Source organism: Nicrophorus vespilloides, unplaced genomic scaffold (genome assembly GCF_001412225.1).
Source record: "Nicrophorus vespilloides isolate i.1.1-1 unplaced genomic scaffold, Nicve_v1.0, whole genome shotgun sequence".
NCBI classification, from domain to species: Eukaryota; Metazoa; Arthropoda; class Insecta; order Coleoptera; family Silphidae; genus Nicrophorus; species Nicrophorus vespilloides.
Window position 1 is genome coordinate 112174 of NW_017099949.1, and position 18988 is coordinate 131161.

General features: G+C 31.4%; 3 protein-coding genes across 3 annotated transcripts; 1 reads left to right on the top strand and 2 right to left on the bottom strand.

Moving 5' to 3' along the window:
* Nucleotides 1–2284: 2284 nt before the first annotated feature.
* On the bottom strand, nt 2285–2911 carry LOC108566278 (protamine-like). Its single transcript, XM_017926086.1, has 2 exons — nt 2816–2911; nt 2285–2757 (listed from the first exon to the last, which is right to left on the bottom strand). Exon 2 carries the CDS (start codon nt 2726–2728, stop codon nt 2417–2419), a length of 312 nt encoding a protein of 103 aa, XP_017781575.1. The 5' UTR covers nt 2729–2757; nt 2816–2911; the 3' UTR covers nt 2285–2416.
* A 241-nt stretch (nt 2912–3152) lies between these two features.
* Nucleotides 3153–6826, top strand: LOC108566277 (sialin-like). Its single transcript, XM_017926085.1, has 10 exons — nt 3153–3422; nt 3495–3727; nt 3780–4004; nt 4057–4141; nt 5054–5220; nt 5284–5436; nt 5985–6117; nt 6181–6336; nt 6409–6494; nt 6555–6826. The coding sequence occupies exons 1-10, from the start codon at nt 3350–3352 to the stop codon at nt 6729–6731; spliced, it is 1488 nt and encodes a 495-aa protein (XP_017781574.1). The 5' UTR covers nt 3153–3349; the 3' UTR covers nt 6732–6826.
* A 343-nt stretch (nt 6827–7169) lies between these two features.
* Nucleotides 7170–9540, bottom strand: LOC108566276. Its single transcript, XM_017926084.1, has 2 exons — nt 9365–9540; nt 7170–9028 (listed from the first exon to the last, which is right to left on the bottom strand). Exons 1-2 carry the CDS (start codon nt 9386–9388, stop codon nt 7391–7393), a joined length of 1662 nt encoding a protein of 553 aa, XP_017781573.1. The 5' UTR covers nt 9389–9540; the 3' UTR covers nt 7170–7390.
* Between the last annotated feature and the right edge of the window lie 9448 nt (nt 9541–18988).

The following is an 18988-nucleotide window of genomic DNA, read 5'->3' on the forward strand; positions in this document are numbered from 1 at the left end:
TTATAGTTTGAAAACATGTCATTGAAACTGGTGAAAGTTGCAAATTAATGTGTAGCTGCAACTTTTAGCTGAAATTTATGTCAACACGCAATGGGATTAACACGAAGGAATTTCGTGGTTACATAAAGTCGTGGATTAAATAATTCTCAGTAGTACAGACATTATAATGTTGAGATCTAAGTGGCGTGAACAGATTTATTGTAACAAAACGGGTTTTTAAATATGTACGTTTTCCGCTTCCATTTCGCTCTTTTCGGATGGTGTAACAGGAAATGATCTGCAATGCGGACTAGAATAAATTGTTCACTTCTTGTTTACAGTATAATCATTATATAATTGTTCTGATGAGAGTAAAGAGGATAGACTACACAATTCCAAAATAAAAAAATATTTTTTGACATTTACCGATAATAGCGCTAATTACCAAATGTGTAATTTCAAATATTTAAGAAACCATTTGTCTGGTATACAAATGCTGGTGACGAAAAACGTTGACAGTTTAATTAAATATTTATAAAGAAATAAAGAGAAAACTAATTAACAACTTAGTAAACCGAAATGGTACATTATTAATGTATTAGGAAATTAGCATAATCTCTATATTAAATTTAATTTCCCCTGGTACGTGACGAATGACACAATACACAACGACCTAGACATGAACACTGTTAAAAGTGAAATCCCCATATTCAGTGTCCGTTATCAAAACAGACTGGAAAACCACCCCAACAGTCTCGCGTTATCCCTCCTAGACAATAGTGACACCCCCCACAGACTAAAGAGACACAACACTCTCGACCTCCCCTTTAGAAATTAAAAATTATTTTTATTGTTTAGATTTTCATAGTGCAGTCAAAATCAATTTTTATTTGCGTTATTATTGTCATCGAGTTATTCTTTTTTAGTTAAATTTATATTTGTTTATAGGAAGATTTCCGACGGGAAATCGTTCCGCTCCATGTTTTTATTTTGTTTTTTTCTGTTTTTATTTTCTTTTTTTTTCTGTCTGACAAAAGCATTCAACTTATAGCCCGAGATGTTGGCAGGTTGTGAATGAACAATAAAAGCTAAAAAAAAAGTTAATTTGTAGAGGTAAAAATGTATTTTTAAATGTTATATTTATAACTAAGATTCGTTCAATTCAAAAGAAAATCAATGTGCAAAATCCTTCTACGATTCAGGAATCCATGAGCCGGAACTATACCACGATCCATACACGTTATTGACAACATCAACCCTAGATTCTTTGTCAAAATTACACATCATTCGGCACTTTTAACTATTGACGTTTAAAATAAAATTGTTAAAATGCCGAAAGGGCGGTTGCTTGCAATGGTATGCTAAAATATAACATAATATAATATAATTTTAATATATAATATAATCTGCTTTATAAAATTATTTCTTTTTATTTCTTTTTACTTGTTCTACACTTAGCCTGTACAAATTCACAGGTTCTAAAAAACATAGTACAGACAATTCAAGCCGAGGTTCCAGTGGCTTTTAAAATTTAAATTAATTTGTTTCTGCAATATATGCAACCAAACACACCTGAATGTAACAATAAGCGTAGACTGAGCAACAGAGAAAATTAGTACTAGTACTAAACGTGAAGGATCGCGGTAGTACAACCAATTCCATGGATTCTAAACTCTACGAGGGGCCAGAAATTTCTAGACTCAACAAAGTTTTAAACAACTGAATCAGGCAACTTTGTCAACTGAATTAACATCGGATGGTATGGACTATAAAAATATATATGCTTGTAACATATCAACCAAATTAAAGGATAATTCCTTTTTCCTGGACATTTTCTAGAAAATTATAATAATGTCTCACTAGGCATGTTCAAAAGGTGGTACATTGTGTGTACGCACAAAAAAAACATAATTATGAAGAGTCGATGAAAGTGATGTTTGGCGAGAGAGCATGGTTGGTGTTAGAGTCTCTATTCCCAGAGGAATCTTTCCGTTACTGCTGCAATATAAGTATGTGAGGCAAACAAAGACTGCAGTCTATAAAGCAGTTTAAAATAGAATAGAGGTCTGAACAATCAAGAACAGCTTCCCCTTACAAAAACGGGATAGTACATGCATGTATTTAAATAACTTTTTTGTATTTTATTATTCCCACAATTTGTTAGGTAAAGTATATATATATGCATTCGAAAGTCTTTTTCTAGATTGATGAAACGTTTAAAAGGATTTATATATCAACTTCAAATAAAATAATTGTTTTCTTTTGATTAAATAAATAAAATACTAAATAAGTTTGAACAGACATGTTTTTACAAATATTTATTAAAATCAATTTAAACTTTCTCAATTAATCATATCCGCATAAATTTTGACAATCAACTAATTTCACATGCACACGTCAGATTTTAGGGGTCTTCTTCTCACTATACAGATCAAATTTACCGCCTGGACCTGCGACGTCGTCGCCTTCTGCTTCTACTACGACCATGTCTCCTCCTTCTTCGACCATGCCTCCGACCAACCTTGCTCGCCATGATCTTGTACTTGCTTTTCTCGGACTCATCCATCTTCCGCCAAAGTTTACCGCCCTCGATTGCTATATCCACTACTTTTTTGTTACCATTACTGAGACGGTACTCTCTCAAAAAATTCAAGAATGGATTCCGTGTGACTGGACCTGAGTGGTAGGTAGTAGATCCATCTTTTCTCGAGCTTGCATCGTCGTTGTCAGCCCCATCATTGTCCCCCATTATAAAAAAAATCTAACGGACCGAAAGTGCTAGCGAAAAAAATACGATTTACGAAAAAAATAAATTTTGACGTCTGACATTCGTTACCTTAGTTTCTAAACACTAGATTTTGTAGATCCGAAAATATTATTGTAAGCCAACTATTTCATGTGACATTCTTTAGACATTGAAAATTATATACAATCTCTGCAAAGTAACAAAAATATTAAATATTTTTCATAATATATAAATAACAGAAACATAACAAGATTTACACAATAAGAAAAAAATGTTTATTTGTAGTAACAAGTTTTTATTATCATAATTAATATAAATAACTGTAGTCAGTCTAAACCAGGGATTGTTTAAATTTCTTTATTTCCCAATAAGTTGTTTAATATAGTCAAAAACCTACATAATTAATATTTTTACATTATGAGCAAAGACTATTGTAGTCACCATATATTAATTCAAAATTAGTGGTATTTGTGAGCGTGTCGAGTGAGTTTGGCTATACGCGCATAGAGGAAGTCCAAGCCACTAAAGTAATTTAAGTCCAATTTAGCAATTTAGTAAGATCTCGTCCGTTGCACCGGTTGACCGCTTTCGTTTGTTTTTGTTATTTGGGCACACACGACGATCATGTCACCTGGTTTGCCAAGCGTGAGACAAGGTAGCAGCATCCAAGTACCGAAACCTGCCAAAATCTCGAACGGTAGTAAACGATTAGAATCGCAGCAGTCGTTTCAAACAGTAACACCCAGTAATAACAATATGTAAATTGCAGGACAGATTGGGTCGCGCCAATTGCTAGTCGCCTTCGTGATCACCGGATTTGTTCTTTGCGGCGTCATCGAGCAATCAGCATCGGTGACCTTAAGGGCGAACATCACATCCACTTACTCCGCTGCCGAATTTGCAGAGTATGTCGAGAACACCAGCTATATCACCAGGTATTGCCAACCACCGGATACCAATCGAAGCCAGGTGCATGCAGTCAGATCGATACCGCATATCGAGGTAAATTTTCATTCAATTCAATACTCTGAAATTATATTAATTGTTATTAAAGATTCCAATGACCAGGACAGACAAAACAGAGTCGGTATTAAGAGAAGCCTATATGTGGGGTACTTTGATATCTCCTTTGGCTGCGAGTAGGATTGCTGCAAGGGTCGGAGCGGAACGATTATTCGGGGCCGGCGTTTTGGGTGCAGGCGTCTCCGCGTTGATGGTACCTGCTGCTTGGTTAACACCATGCCATGTATTCATTAGGATTCTGCAAGGAGTTTTCATGGTGAAGGAAAATATACCTGTAAAAATATGCAATGTTATTTTTGTGCTTAAAGGGTGCCACTTGGCCTGCTGCTCATACATTAGCCGTCACATGGTTCAAGCCCAAGCAATTAAGTGCATTTGTTTCTACATATACAGGTAATAAAAAAAAGTTAATATTAATAAGATTTCTCTGTTTAATTATCAACATTTCATGAATCAAAACTTTATTTAATTCTTCATAAAAAGTAATTTGCTTCCGCACACCCACATCAGAATAATTTTCTTAATATAATTTGCATGGACATAATAGCGTGGGATATAATTTCTCACCGTCGGCCATTGCACTAAATAAAGCAGTACTGCTTATTGATCTTCGTGATGGTTGCAAAACAACAATAAAATAATAACTGTGTAAATGTGAAAACCGTCCCATTCTTAAACTGATGATTGGGTATATTCGCGTGACTTAACTAATATTATTTACCTTAATGGGCGCAATGGGCATCATTGAAAAAATCTAAGTATTTACGTAAAAAATCTAATATGTGACATAATTATTGCGAAAATCGAATATTTTAATTTATTAAAACAAAAACTTTGAAACATCTCATACTATTTGTTTTATTGCACGTTCTAAAAATATTATAACTTGAAAACTAAATATTAAAAAGTTTGGATTTTTAAATAATATTTTTTGGAAAAACAGAAAACCCAATGATTTGTAAAGTACAATTCCTAACGTAGAGACAAATATTATTAAGGTTACGATAATAATATTTTTTTAATAAATTAAACTACACTGTAATATTTATATATATTTTTTTTTATCTTTAATTAGAAATAGAATATATCTATGGTTTTGAACGTACTATGAATATTCCATGAAATATGATCCTAATAAATTTTATTCGAACAATATTTTAATAATTGAAATTCGTAAAATCATAAATAAATTCTTAACTTAACTACTTAACTTAATAGATAATGGAGATGTTTTAATTGACTTTTATTAAGTAATTTATTTTTTCAAAAATTTTACTGCAAACATTTATTCGTATGAATTTTTAGCCGTAAATTTAGGTTACGCTGTTGTTGGATTACTGGGAACTGCACTAGTGAGATCTCTTGGTCGCGATTGGTTAAGTTATGCAATAGCGTTTTTCGCAGTCATTTGGTACTTCCTTTGGTGGCGATTCGTAGAAGAACGTTTGAATCCAAATAGACCAATCCGTGACGTAAGCAACAAATTTAAATCATATTTATACACGATAATCAATTATTTTACCACTATTCTTCAGGAACACCGATGTCTTCCTTGGCGTAATCTTTTGTTATCGAAACCCGCCTGGTCTTGCGGAATTGCTGTTGTCGGAAGTCAATGGGCAGATGCTACATTGATGCTTGGCGTTACTAAATACTTGAAATTGGTGTATGGATTCTCTATTGCATACGTAAGTATTACTATTTGTGAAACATAATATTTTTTAAATTTCTATAAGTAAATAATATTGAACGAGAGAACAATATATATTTACACTGTTTTCTTTTCACACTGAAATATTTAGATATATTATTTCTTTTATTATTATAATAATAATATAAACTTACATTTATAATTATTTTGAAATAAAATTCTAATAAAAACAGTAATAGTTTTGAAAGTAATATTTGCCATTTATTTATAATTAAACGTTAAATGTTTTACCATTTGAATGTGAAATGTAAATGCAAAAGCAATTAATTTGTAGATATTACTTGAGCATAAAAATGTTTAGTGTCGATTTTCCGTGGTTCTCCTCAGTAAAAGAGAAAATTCAGTTGTGCAACTCATCGTCATTTCACAGAATTCAGTTTGAAGAAAGAAAAGAAATGCACGCACTCCCGGAAATTAAATACGCTTGATTATTACAGTAGACTGTCGAATGATTACTTCTTTACTCGTCGTAAAATTATACACTAATAGGAATAAAATATGCCTGACTCGTATTTTTTTTTGTAGGAAGATGTTTTGGCGTCTCTACCGCATATCGGCCACTTTTTCGCTGCAATTACTTTCGGAATCGTGGTGGATCACGTGCGAGGATCTGGACTTGTCTCTACAACTACCGCCCGGAAGTTCTTCGTTTACATTTGTATGACTCGCTGTTTCCTCCTTTAAGTAAAACTTTCTTTGATAATAATTAATTTCGTTGAAGCTCACTTCCTGCCTGCCGCCCTTATGTTTGTTTTGGGATACACCGGTTGCGATCCAGCAGCACCTGCCGCTTTATACACGGCCGCCCTGGCGTTGACTGGAGCCACTCCTGCAGGAGCTTTTGCGAGTGCAGCAGATATAGCTCCAAATTTTGCAGGTAAATAATAATACCGAATAAATAATAATAATAATATCTAAATAATAAACGTTAATATTCATAATAATTTAGGAACTGTCTTTGGTTTGTGCCAAACGATCGGAGCTGCTGGATTGTTAGCAGCCAACTACGCAGTTTCCGAAGGGCTTCATGGATCTGTAATACCACCCACTGCTTATTTATTGACAGAATATTGATAATACAAAGTTTTTTTTTAGTTTGCAGGTTGGTGGCGATTAGTATTTGGGGTATCCTCGGCTGTGCTACTCACAACAGCCACCTTCTTCATGGCTTGGGGAAGTGGTTCAGTTCAAGATTGGGACACCTCTTGCGAATTCGAGCCCGAGAAAGAGCTTGTCGAAGAGGCATCGCGCCTCGACTCCGTTCTGGAGTAATTCTCACGCCGATTAGAATAAAAAAAAATGTTACACTATATGCAACAATTTAGTTCCCATGGCATGAATATAGACGAGAAGATTTAAGCAAAAAAAAACATACAAACATACAAACAAATCTTTGGGAAAATGTGTATATCTGTGTATTATTATTATTTTTTTTTTGCGAAAAGCGTTTACTTCATACATTTACGCAACTTTTCACATTCCTTTACATAACAATTAGAGAAACGAGAACTCCTGAAGCCGAGTTATAATACAATGACATTTTTCGTCATTCATAAAATAATCGCGCCAGATCTGTTCTCACGGATGCAACTAAATCATAAAGTTGTTGCATATTATTTACGAACATTTTGAACAGGATGAAATAGAAAAAGGATTCAATAATTGTATAAAGTTTTATAAAAATTATATGTTTAATTAATTAAAAATATCTACAAAATGTTTCTTTCGTAACACTTTTCTAAAAGCTTTGGTGATGTTATAAAAAAATAAATTATATATGTTTATATAAGATTTTTGTTTAGGGAGTGGTAGGTTTTTAGGATTTTGTATTTACATAAAACCGCTTTGGCAAATTTACTTTACACTTTGGCTTGTACTTTAAATAATATTAATTTTCATTCGGTTTTTCGAAGTAAATTTGGGTTTGTAAATTAATCGAAGTAATCGAGTTCGATCTCTTTGTACCTTTTAGTTCTGCTTGGCCGCTTATGTTCCTCTTCTTCGCCCAGAATTTCGACGTTTCGAATGGCGTCTTTCCTTGGGATCGGTGTTGTAGCGGACTCAATGTTATCGGAAGATTCTAGCGGTAATGCAGGATTGATGGCAAGCTGAAGCATTCTCAATAGAAGCATTTCTCTTACTGGAGCCGGGAGGTATTCTTCTTCTTGGGCGGTCATCCTTTTGGTCGGGTGGTAATTTTGAGGCGGCGACGGTGTATAATACTGAGGACGTGGAACGAATTGGACGGGTCCGGTGTTTTCATAGTACATCTGCTGTGGTCGCGTTTGAGTTAAGGTGCTTATTTTTTCTAAATTGGTTTGACGCAGAATGAGCTGCTCCAAGAGCTTCTGGAAATCACGCGTGCTGACTGGAGGCTTAATTTGATCAACCTCATTAATTATATCCGATTGTGTAACGAATGGCCTCTGATGGACTTCTCTGATAAATCCATTCTCGTCCACGTGAACTGGGATTGGCTTAAACTTAGTAGGCATCCTCCTCACATAATACGGTTCCTCGATTCTTCTATGTTGAACTGGTACTAAAATTGCACCTCGGTGGAATGGATGTCTCAATTCTACGTATGGAGCCACTCTTTGTGGTTCATCTTCATTCGCTGGAATTTGAACAATCGGTGGACTTGGTGTAACGGCAACTTCACTTGCACTTTCTTGAGGATAATCCGTAGTAGGTTTGTGATAAATTTGAGGATATCTTATTGTTGGTCGATGAATTACTGGAGCTGGTGTGGTCGGGACTATTCTGGGTCTTATAGTAGTGAATAGAGGATGTGGAGAACCTGTTGTAACTGAAGGACTGTAAATGTCAAGTGAATCGTGACCAGACGCTTGTTGAGCATTGAGTGCATGCTGGCGTGGATCAAACATCTTATCTTGAGGTAATTGTCTCCTCAACAGGTTTCCTCGGAGTTCTGTCTCCTCAGTTACTGGTTTATCTTCATCTAGCAGCGTTGGTTTCGGTGGTATTCTTCTATATAAAGGAATTTCAGTGGGTTTTATAGTTACCTCAGGTCGGGACAATTGACCTTCTTTGGGATTCGGTGTTGACCTTAACATTGGTTTAGCTTGGGCTAGTATTCTAGCCGGAGTTGAATTCTCGTATAAATCTGTGGTAGTAGCTCTGGTAGTTGTGCTTTCTACTTTTCTCCGTGGTACAACTTGAATTACGTTAGTTGTCGTAATTGGTGGACCAGGAGTAGTATTTGTATATTTAGTTCTGTTCATTTTCGCTGGAATTCTTTGAACAACTGACGCAGGTTCACTAGTAGGTGGTAATATTTCACTACTATTGCTAGTACTGTACGATACCCGTTTAATTTCCCCATTATCATCAATGTAACCATAGGTGCCTTTGATATTTCCCAAAACGTCTCGACTTTCGATCTTGAATGACCCATCGTCCGCCTCGTAGCCAATAGTATAGGAACCATCATCGTTGACTTTCTTGATCTGCTTAATAATTTCCAATTTTCCATTTGCCTCAGCCGGCTCCAAGTCCTCTTTAACGACGTCGGATTCAACAGTAGAAAGCAGGAAGAGAACCATAATCTAAACAAACAATCATTGCGTCGTCTTAAATGAAGATACAGAAGAAACAATAACTTCATTATGCAATTATTGTTTAATAAACTACCAAGTAAATTGGAATCAATGTAAGATGGGGGAACGAGACGCACGGAGACAAACAATGACGCTTGGTACTTGATGAGCAATTAAACAAAAATAAAGGAGACGAAGAGAAATTTGCACGGTCCCCCGGTTAACTTGCGCAAAGGAAGTAGTTAATAAACATGCATCATGGTGAATTGATTAAATTCATTCACGTTCTGTTTGTTTAAGGGTTTACTAATGGAACTAGTTTTTAACTTTAACCACTTGACATACCTGAATTAATGTATTGTTTCCCATCTCGTCTGAGCAGCGACGCGTACGTCACTAGATTTTTTGCACAAACTGTCGTCGGTGTCAGCTACAGCTCCTTATAAAATCTCGAACCGCCGAAGAAGTAGAAGGATGGACCCGGTGGGGCGGCTGCCGCTTTGACCTTGGCTTTTTCTACACCAGCAACCACATGCTTTGCGAGAGAAAGTAAATAGATTATTAAAGCAAACAAACTAACTGACTTTAATGTTTTCTGTTTCATTTTTTCCCTATCCCATTATTTCTTTCATTAATGAATGGAATTTTTGATTGTTCAATTTAGCAACGGTCGTGTATAATTTCATTGTGAATTTTAATTAATTGGGATTTCAACTGTTTTCAACACCCGTTTATTAGCGTGCCTTGATTTACATGGTCCATTTGCAATACCTGTACAATCGATGTGAGGATTACGCACCACCATAAATTAGAAATACAGTGGATACTGATAATTCACACCTACGAATTATAATTTGTACAAGTAAATAGAATTAAGTTCATTAGATAAGTGAAATAATACTATATTACGGTAAGATGCAGATAGTATTATTAATTTTAATAAAACTACAATGCTGTTAGTAACTGTTTAGAGATTTGAGAGAAACTTTAATTTATAACATTCAAAGTGATTTTCAAGCTAGAAATTTTAACTATTTAAAATTTATTTAACTATTATTCGTATAGAAAACAAACATAATGAAATATAATATATCTAAATATAAGAAAATCTAATAAATCAATTTATTAATCTATACATTAATGTCAATGATTATGTAATTTTCAGTCCTTCACTAAATATCAGAATTGCACTTAAAAATTATATTCCAAGATGAAGTATAAATACTTAACTTGCAGCCAAAACTGTTATCAATTGTCAGAAGCAAAAAATATTTTTTTTAACTTAAAAATAGTTAATAGTTAAAATAGTTTTGATACTATTTTTAGTATCACAACTAAAATAATATGCGATTTTATAAGAATGACTATCTTTTAAATATAATCTAAAAAATGCAATAAGTGTATAACTTTTTATTTTTATCGACCAATAATTATGAAACAGAATTTACGAAGAAATAATTAATTTAAATATATGTCATTGCATATTAATTATAATGTTTAACTCTACTTAAAACAATTGATGAAATATTTACGAATATAACAAAAAAATCATCTATTAGATAATCAAGATAATAATAAATAAATATATGTTACTATTATGATAAAGGTACGTAGTTATGTAAATGTACACATTTACCAGTTTAACTTACATTTACCAATAGCTAATAAATGGATATAAGCATAAGACAATTTGGAAAATGATGCAGTTAAAATACAAAAAAAAACTAAAATTCCTTCTTACCGTTAAAATACCGATAGCAGATGTTGAAAAAGGTCAAACAGATTCCAGAAATTTACTATGTGTACTATTGACTGTCTATGAGAATAAACAATATTATCAAATATGTTTTAACTATTCGTGATGGCCCTAATGTTGAAATATCAGTAAGGAAAGTTATTGCGAAGGAATCTCTAACTGGAGGACAGGGATTTAAGAATGCAACTACAAAACAAAATATATAAGTATATAATATTTATGTTTATTATTTTTAATTTTAACCTACATACGTTAGTAAATGTGTACAATTACCGTAATATTACCACCATTATATATATACATCATCAGAGTCTGAAAATAATATTGCGAACCATTGGACATAAAAAACGTGTCCCAGAATTTTTTGAAATATATTTTAGAATTTCTGTTTAATTAAAAATAATAATTGATTGGACTAATTCCATATACTCGGATTTTCTTGGCGAAAGTAAGTAAAGGTACTAAAGTCTTGTTTACAAATATTTTTATTTGTAAATAAGTAAGACATGTAATGAAACAAATTCGTTATTATGGAACAATGGAATTTGCAGGATAAGAAATATATTAAAGGTTATCCATTTACATCAAACCCTGGTATCAACAATTTCATTTAGTGAAAGAATACTAGAGTAATATTAAACGTATTTGTGTTCTATTTCCGCACGATAGAAAAAAATGCCTTATAAACTTATGTTTTATTTTATTTCATGAGGTTAAAAATAATAATAAATAATTTATTATGCCCTTATTACAAGTATAATCATTATTATTTAAAAAAATGAACATTTCTTGACAATAAATAAGGACAAAGCAATATTTGTATGGATTGATATGTACATATAAAGCTTTTTAATCCATATCGCGGTAGAGCAAGATAATCTCTTCCAGTATCTGGGTTCCTGTTAGAAAGTCGCGTCATAAAGCGACCTGGACGCAACTCCCGCAGGGATTGATTGTGTCCCTCCCTCCCTATTGCCATCTCTCAAAATCTCTCGCTCACTCTTGCACAACTCACTTGTCACTGAGATATGGAATGGACATTTTTTTTCGCTTCTTCCAAATTCTGTTATCCTAATCGGATGTTGCGTCATAACTCGGTCGAATCGTGTAAAAATAAAATCACATCATCCCCTATAGCGCTCTCGGATAATTATCACCTTTGGAACACTCGCATTTTTGCAAGTCCTGTTTTCCTGTTTCCAAGTCTCGGCGTAAAGAGAACTGCGTATACAAACTACTAACTCTCTCTATCCTTACAATATATGCTCTCATGCCACTTCAATTTACGTTGGAATATATCCTACAGGAAGGAAGTTTATACTTCAGGCAAGTATGATGTCCTGTGAGAAAGTGGCGCTTTAAATCGCCCTGGCCTCGTCTGGTGTCATGTCCACTCTGACGACGCGCACCCCCTTTCAAATCCTACTTCCCTGATACAGGTTTCAGTTATAAAGAGACCTGTACGTTTCCCGTCGTATCCCATGGGATCATTTTTATATATTCCTGCATTTTCCCTCCAATTCATTCCTTCGACTCAATTACCCAACTACATTCACATATCGCTGTTCTCCTGTTGACTTGGCCGCAGTTAAAGTGACCTAAACGCATCCCCGAATCCAGTCCCTCTTTATCTATCTTTCTTCTTCGGCAAAACGCGCGTATGATCTACTCTTCAATATGCTGGTTTCCTGATAGCATCTCGCGTTAGTACGCGAATCCGTTACTTAAGAGTATCGCGATATTTAAATTTCAACTATTTACAACCATAAAAATATGTAAAAAATCCTACTTCACTTTTAATGTATAAAGGTAGAAAATAAAAGATATGTATTATTTATTACATTCATGAATTAATAAAGATACTTAATTTTATACATAACAATTAAACTCATAAGTTCATAATAATGTAAGTGGTGGACAAGTATGTATATATTTTCTTATTTATGTATATTTTATATATAGTATAACTATATCAAAGCGTATAACTAAATAGAAACAAAAAAAATCTATAAAAAGGCAAAATATCTCTCCTTTCTAAAATATTTTTTTTAAACAAATAATACATATAATTTTTATTATTTGGGCGGAAGCACATCAATATATTTGAAGTAAACAATATATTTTGATATTCATTTTACTTGTAGGTTGATTTTGTTTTTAATAATTTTCAACCTAAATGTAACAGTTAAAGATTAATTTAAAATTTTCGGGTTTTGTTTATAATTAATTATAATAGAAGGTACAATATTTCCTGTATTCAATTAAATTTCTCTTTCTTAATTGTGTAGCTATTTCTAGTAAATTTTAAAAAAATCAAGTAAAAATTAATATTAAGAAATATACAAAACAAACAAAAAATAGTATTATTATATAATATATCTTAATTTTAAAGTAATTATTAAGATCTCGCGAGTTATACCGTTTGCATTTGCTAAAATCCTGTTCGAAACTTTCGACACTTCGAATTCTATTAATCTACAATTATTAATAATAAATACTATCTTCTTTTCACCTATACTCTCCTGATAGATATTTGCGGCATAAGAAAGTGAAACTTAATTGATTTAATAATATTTAATATAATTTGTATTAAATAAAATGTTTGCTACATTTTAAAATGTTAAATAGATTAAAAATACATCTGTTTATTACAAATCAAACTACGAAAACATAAACTGCATGCAAAAACTGTTCGTTTAATCGATCTTAAGGCATATTAATAATTATTGAATAACAAACAATAATTATAGAAGTTTAATCCTGTATAGGCATGTAATTTATATAAAAAAATAATCGATTTCGTTTCCGCAGTTCTGCTATCCTGATTGCAACTGTATTCTCAACGGTTTGCATTCTCATTGAAATCCATATATAGATGTACTTATTAAATTAAGTATTATTTTTATTTGCATCAAAAATATAAATAAAATATTCGCACAAACTACCTATTCTACCCTATCATTGAACAGAGAAAAATACTGAATTGTCAGAAGAGCTGCCTTCTTATGGATAGCGAGCATATTACTATGTATATTTGATTAAAATTATTATTTTGATGAACATATATAATTATCAATTAAGTTTCAGTTAAGTACAACTGGTACTCCTATACCAGTATCATTTGTTTTCTTTTCTTACTCCGTAGTTTCTTGATTTATATATCGGCTTATAAATTATTAACTCACAACAACAATGTAAAGTCTAAGAAATGTAATATATAACAATTAATAAATGAAATTTTAAAGTAATAAGAACATAAGTTGATTATTAATAATTTACTAAACATGTTAATTAGATTAATGGTCAATACAAGATACTTTCGTTGAATTAAACTATTTAAAGTTTATGGATTTACATATAATTAATTGATAAAAGATATCCATTTGTTATTCATTTATAAATAAGTTTATACATTCCAAATAGGTAGTTCTTAGAAATAATTGATTATATAAGAATAAAAGCGCAATTATATTTCTTTTTTTTTATAATTTCAACTTTAACCAGAAATAGATTTTTTCACAATAAATTATATATATTTAAATAAAAAAAAGAATGGAATAAATTTAGGTCATACAACAGGAAAAGTTATCTTTAATGTTATGGATAAAGTTATACAAGAGAACAAAATTAAATGGAATAGGTGTGTTGGAATAAGCACAGATAGATCAAAAAGTATAATCATATCCACACATTATTGCATTACACAGAGAGGCTTTGACAACACGTAAGATGTTCGCTGATTTACAGAAAGTTATTTGAATGTGTGAAGAAATGGGAAGTAGTCATACTCAGATTTGTTTTATACCCATGTTTGTTGGTTATCTCGAGGGAAAATTCTAAACCGATTATTTGAACTTGATACGAATTTCAAGTTTTTCTTAATGATATATTTGAGCTGAGAAACTGTTTAAATGACTAGAAATGGCTCTGTAAATTGGCATAAGAAATATCATTGTTTCATGTTCAAGATAAAGTAAACGCTACAATGTTAAAATTAAATCTGTGGCAAAAGAGAGTTTGTAATAGAGAAGTGGACTCGTTTCCCTTTCTTCGTGAGTTTATAACAAGTTTGGCTTGTAAAATTTATACTGACACTCTGAAATGTATACACAGCATTTAGAGGATTTACAAGAGGACCTGAAAAACTATTATACTTCAACATTAATAAAACATACACGCCAGAAGGTTTATGCCATGCGAGTTGTCGGAATCAAAATCAGACTGATTCTTGAAAAATAAACATAAACAGTGTACTTGAACATGATTCTGGTTGCAAATGCAACATGTGTATCCAGTTTTAACAAAGAGAATCCTAAAATGCATCTTACCTGCCAAAAGGTTAAATAAAACTTGTTAAATGATGAAAATAATCTAAAGAAAAAAGTAATTGTAGTAAGTTTAAAGGTCATTTATTTAATAATTGTGTGAATTTTACGTTTCAATTCTTATGAAATAATCGTATTAACTAAGTTTCCCCAGATGTAGTGCGCGGCTGGTCTTTTTTTTTTTCGTTCCTTTTTTGTTAGCATTTAGACAACAAAGTTATAAAATATGGCGTGCGAATTAGGACTATAGGTTGCGTCAGGCTTTTAAAAAAATATTAACAAAGCGTTGTACAATGTACAACATTTTATCTTTGTATATCAAAGGTTATTTGCAAAACAACAAGTCAATGTTTCTTGAGTTGAATATTAATTTACATCTATCTATTATTATGAGTTACTTCTTTTTTTAATGTTGCTGCTTTAATTTATAATACAATAATTAAATGTTTAAATTGTAACATTACGTTACCTTCTGCTCTTTCTATATATTTAATTTGGTACGGACATGACGTAATAAGAATATTGATCTTAGGGTTACTATTAATAAAAGCAAATTAAATTACTGGAATAATAATGTTTTGAATCAATAAAATTAAGTTAAAAATTACTTTAAATAATAAAGTGTTATAATTGATATGTGAATTACGTTTATTGCATATATTATATCAGGATATTATTCCATTTTATATTTATATTTAAAATGAAATAATAATAATCAACAATATTTATCATAAAATCCGATACGAAAGTTGAATTTCAACAACATCAATCATTCCGGGGGGCAAATAAATACCGCAAAAGTGGTAGAAATAGACAAAAAAAATCAATATTCTTTTGCTTTATATATATAATCTTTCAGCATATTAATATTTTACAGTTTGTCGTTAATAAGAGAAAAAATTGGGTTAAGATTGACGATGGAGAATTTTTCGTGTTTTGCATAACATTCCCATGTTAGTGTGTATTATTGCGTGTATTATTGTACTGTATTGTTCATTGTATTCCTTTAAGATTAATAAAATGAAAACTATTATTCTTGTTTCTTTTCGTTATATGTTGTCCGTGCCACTCATTTGTATCACTGAGAAAAATATTTATTAATTTACCGCGGTTCATCGGTATTATAAACTTATTTTTTTATAATTAAATAACCAAATTCATATCTTTTAGTGATATTTGGAATGCTATTCTGTATATTAGGGTTTCCCAAACTGTAAAAATGAAATGAAATAATTATTTATAACAAATTATTAATGGTTTTTTTTTTTATTTTTACCCTCGAAAATAAATAAGATGTTCAGAATTTGTGAAGTGTTCCGTTTCAGGAGAAATTTTGGAAATCCTGGACTAGTTGATGCTATCGGCCAAGATCTGGAAGAGAGTAGATACTACTCAGCTGTATTCCTTCGAAATTTTTTGGTATACAGATTAGCTTTACAAATGAAGTCTTGAAATTCTGCCTAAAGCATAGAAAAGAAGGAAGCAAAACTACGAAGAGTCCCATCAATTCGGGTGTTCCACACAGGAGTGTCCTGATCCCAATTGTATGTCTATATAGATCAGATGTTTCATTCCAGGTTTTCACGGAACACTAGTTTATTAACTTGTTCTATCGTACTGTGTTCTCTACGAAATCCAAACTGATGATCCTCTATAATTCCATTTTAATGGATTATGGGTTTTAAGAAAAGTTTTTTCTCTTCAGTCTTCGGATTATCACATAAGCGCACGAGACTTCTCAAATCATGAGAGCACCACGATTTGAACGTACAGACCCTGAAGAAAATTAGAATTTACATTTATTACTTGGGATGTCACATCTCTCAGCTTTTACATTTTTTTTCTCGGGACGCCAGCACTTCAAAAACCGATACATTTTTTAACTAAAAAAATATTTCAATTGGAAATATTTATTAGAGAACTTCATAATTAAATTGCGCCTCTCAAGTGCTTAATCCGTCAATGTTCTTCTTTGTGTTTTCCTCGTTTTGGAATCATTATTATTTGTGTGACTTTCCATTGTCCATGCAACATTTCAGGTTTCCATTTCTTTAAGAAATTTTCTACGAATTAGATCATATTCGGGTTATTTATTTAGTTAATATGGTGGATTATATATGTTACAATTTTCTACCAAGAATAATTTAGATTTGCTTATTTAAAATATTATTCATATAATTCATATAATTTCTGTAATATATTTCAATTGACGAGCTAATACAGTTTGTTCAATAATTTGAACATTGTATTGTATTATATGCAACCAATTGTACACTAGGAAAATATGAACGCCTTTAAATATATCTACGTTACTTTTTACTAGCATCATGTTCGAAATAAACGGTTGTTTTTAACTGTTAGTGATCGACCAAAACTAAATTATCGACTGATATTTATTATGTTTATTGTTTTATATATTATTCTGAATAATTCAAACCAAAAATTTCAATAGGCCCTAACATTTTGTACATGGTAAAACACAAATATCGCCAATAATCAAGTAGTCACATATTTGTTTAAATTTTTTATTTTAGAAAATTCGTTTCTACTATTGCAATAATAATCGAATTATTTCATCCTAAAAAAACTAACTACATGTAGTTTTTTCTGTGAATGATCATAATGGTTAAATAAAGGGTCAAAATCGAGTAAAAATACAGTAAAAATAATATGAAATAATTTTATTGCATCCACATAAAAGTGAATTGTTTTTATATTAAATTAGTTGAATTAATATTCAATAATTATATTTATGTAAGAAATATATTAAAAAATGTTCGTGAAAGACTTTAGAAGAATAATTTATTGCCGCGAGAGATTGTAGATGTGCACCGAAAATTTAAAAATAAAGAAAAACATATTTGAGCGCAAAGAAGTTATTAGAATTGATGCAGATCATTAGTGTAATAACGAAAATAAATTAGATGTACCCGTCCCGTTCATACATAATTATAGGAAAATAGATTTAATAATATTATACATTATAACTCATTTATGGATGCGTCCACACCAGCTACGTTTACAATATACTTTTTCCTAATTCCCAGTGTCAAATGTGTATTGAATGTACATACAATTGATATAATGACAACTTACCGGAAGCACATATACCATCAGAAAACATGTGCAGCTGTCACTCGACTTATACTTATTCTATGTTGTTATTATATTATACAGCACCACGACCAGAACTCTTAATGAGAAATTGAAAATATTATATTAAAATTACTTTGATTTTCATAACTTAAAGTATTGCATTTGTTCCACAGTTAAATTTAATTATTAATCTGAATTTATTTTTGTGACATTTTTTGCACAAATTAAAAATAGTGTGAATTTTGTATAATAAGGTTGCCAAGAATCATACAAAATCTAGGACAAACTAGGATAATGACATTTAAAACAAAAAGTAAAAACTATTATTTATTACTTTTATAAAAATTGTCTGAAATAATAAAAATTATTTTAAAAATCCCGGATGACATAAAACTACTAATTTTGTATATTTATGTTGGAATTCAACTTCTGCTGTTTGGCCCTTACTCAAGCATGATCTTCTTGTTCTCAGTTTAATTGTCTACTAACAGTGGGCGATTCATAAATATTAACTAGATGGGCCTTTCCGCATTACAGACCCTTGGCATTCAGTCTTTGAACATTTTATAGGTTTTGTGAAACAGAGGACATAACTAATTTAGCCGAGGCTACAGCGACTCTGGTGACTGGAATCTCGGCCAGGAAGTTAGTATGCAACCGGATTTACTTTCATGTACAAAATTTCATCGAAATCGCTTAAAACATTCAAAAGAAACAATTAATTTTGAGGAGAATATTAACTCTCCAATTTCTGTTACATTTAACGGATTAAAAAAACATTATAAATTAAAT